This window comes from Halyomorpha halys, unplaced genomic scaffold (assembly GCF_000696795.3).
Source record: "Halyomorpha halys isolate HHAL.00 unplaced genomic scaffold, Hhal_1.1 Scaffold1575.1, whole genome shotgun sequence".
NCBI classification, from domain to species: domain Eukaryota; kingdom Metazoa; phylum Arthropoda; class Insecta; order Hemiptera; family Pentatomidae; genus Halyomorpha; species Halyomorpha halys.
The window spans coordinates 30829-32701 of NW_027112800.1; the positions used below are offsets into that span (position 1 = coordinate 30829).

Sequence of the window (1873 nt, forward strand, 5' to 3'; positions counted from 1 at the left end):
AATAAGATGTAACACGTGTGAACTGCTGTAACATACTATACTTTATTGGGTTCAGCACATCTTTATATATACACATGATCAGCTGATCTGCTCAGTCAGCTGACATCGAAGTACCAGCTGACTGTAACTTATATATGTATATATATTTCGGTCTGCCTTACAGCCTTCTAGATCTCTGGTCGCCCAAACCAGCCTTCTCGACGCCTGAATATCTTGGGCTACTGCTTTCCAGTTTGCTGCATGTTTTTTTTTGCATCTTTGTAGATTTTGTCTATCCATCTGGTTTTTGGCCTCCCACGTAGTCTCTCTCTTACTATACTGGCATTCATTGTTGTATAGAGGCGTCCTGATGGATTGCTTCGAATCTGTGTAAACACAAATGCGATCGGACGAAATCAGTTGATCTCTTTTTCGATTCGAATTCCATTCCCGATTTTTCCTTATTCCTCCTTTATTTATTCATAAAATTCTTTAGTATCTTCTATATATCTATTGTTTATTATTGCTAACTAAGAGAACTGTTTATTTATTTAAAATAATCAAAATCAAAGCTACTTTAGAGAAAGATGTTTAGTAAACTCAACATTTAAGTCGTATTTGACTATTTCAATGAGGATAAAACCTAACTTATATCAAAGATAACTTCATTGTACATCAATGTACACACAGACGATATTCCGAGTCTTAGTTACTTGGAATTAGAAATTTTGCTAGATCGCAATGTTTCCCCTTATAACATATTCTATATATAGGTAAGTCAAAATAAAAATTGTGAAATTATCAATAATTATTGACAATTTCATAATTTTGTCAATGAAAGTAAATTTTATAAGCAAAGAAAATTTTTAAAAAATTATTCACTAAATTTATACAGGTATCGGGTGACTTCTCGCTCTTTCATATAAAAAGATAATATATAATATGCTTATTGGATGAAGATAGTTGACCGTATGAAGTAAATTATAGGAAGAAGTCCGGGTGGCGATCAATAAAGGTTTCAAAAAAGTAGAAGAAAACTATGTATTGTTAACGAACGTTTCGCCCCACTTTGCATGGCTTTGTCAGGGATGTCAGATTGGATCAAAGATGACAACCTTTGTGATCAGTTGTCATCTTAGTTCCAGATAGGAAGCTCTGCAAAGTCGGGCGTTGGTTAATAATAAATAGTTTTCTTTTAATATTTTGATACCTTTATTGACCGCCATCCGAAATATCTTCCTACAATAAAATATGCTTGTTTAATGATAATTTTAAACGAGGGGTTAAACTGGTTGCTGGTGTGGTCAGTGAAGAATTGATTTGTCTTCTTCATTGACCGCACCCCTTACCATATTCTCCTTATATATAATCCTCTTCAACCATTAACTTGTCATTAAATATAATTTTGTTGGTTTTTTTGACATTCCATTGTCTATAAAGTCGATTTTTGATTCAAACTAAAAATGGTCTTTGGAACTGACTACTTACCGGAGGAACGGGACAGTCGTCCCGGCCAGTATTCTTGATGAACTCATGAAACCATTGTGGGACTATTTGTTTCCAACCAGTGCAGAGATGAGGTGTATCATGCGTGAAGAATGCTGGCCTCCATCCGCCATTTCCCCAAGATTGAAGCTCAGATAGCACCTGAGATTATACAATAACATCCTATTTGTCTTATTTACATTTATGTTAAGTTGGACCAAAATATACATATATTTCATATTGTATGAAGCAGTTGAAGGCATAACTGAATGCCAGGCGCACATTTACTTTTGGTTGGCTGGTTGGTTGGTTGGGTAGGGGGTGGCTGAAATAAATGGTTAATTATTTTAGAATGACTGGGCTATGGAAAATTGTAGATATAATGAGGTGGTTGATGATGATGTGGAGG

General features: G+C 34.9%; 1 protein-coding gene across 1 annotated transcript in view; it reads right to left on the minus strand.

Annotated features, from left to right (window-relative positions):
* The window catches only part of LOC106690092 (uncharacterized), a 12308-nt gene that overhangs the window by 1960 nt on the left and 8475 nt on the right, over positions 1-1873 (minus strand). Inside the window, exon 3 of the mRNA XM_067050554.1 lies at positions 1468-1626. Coding sequence (XP_066906655.1) covers positions 1468-1626 — 159 coding nt within the window. The remainder of the gene's footprint in view (positions 1-1467; positions 1627-1873) is intronic.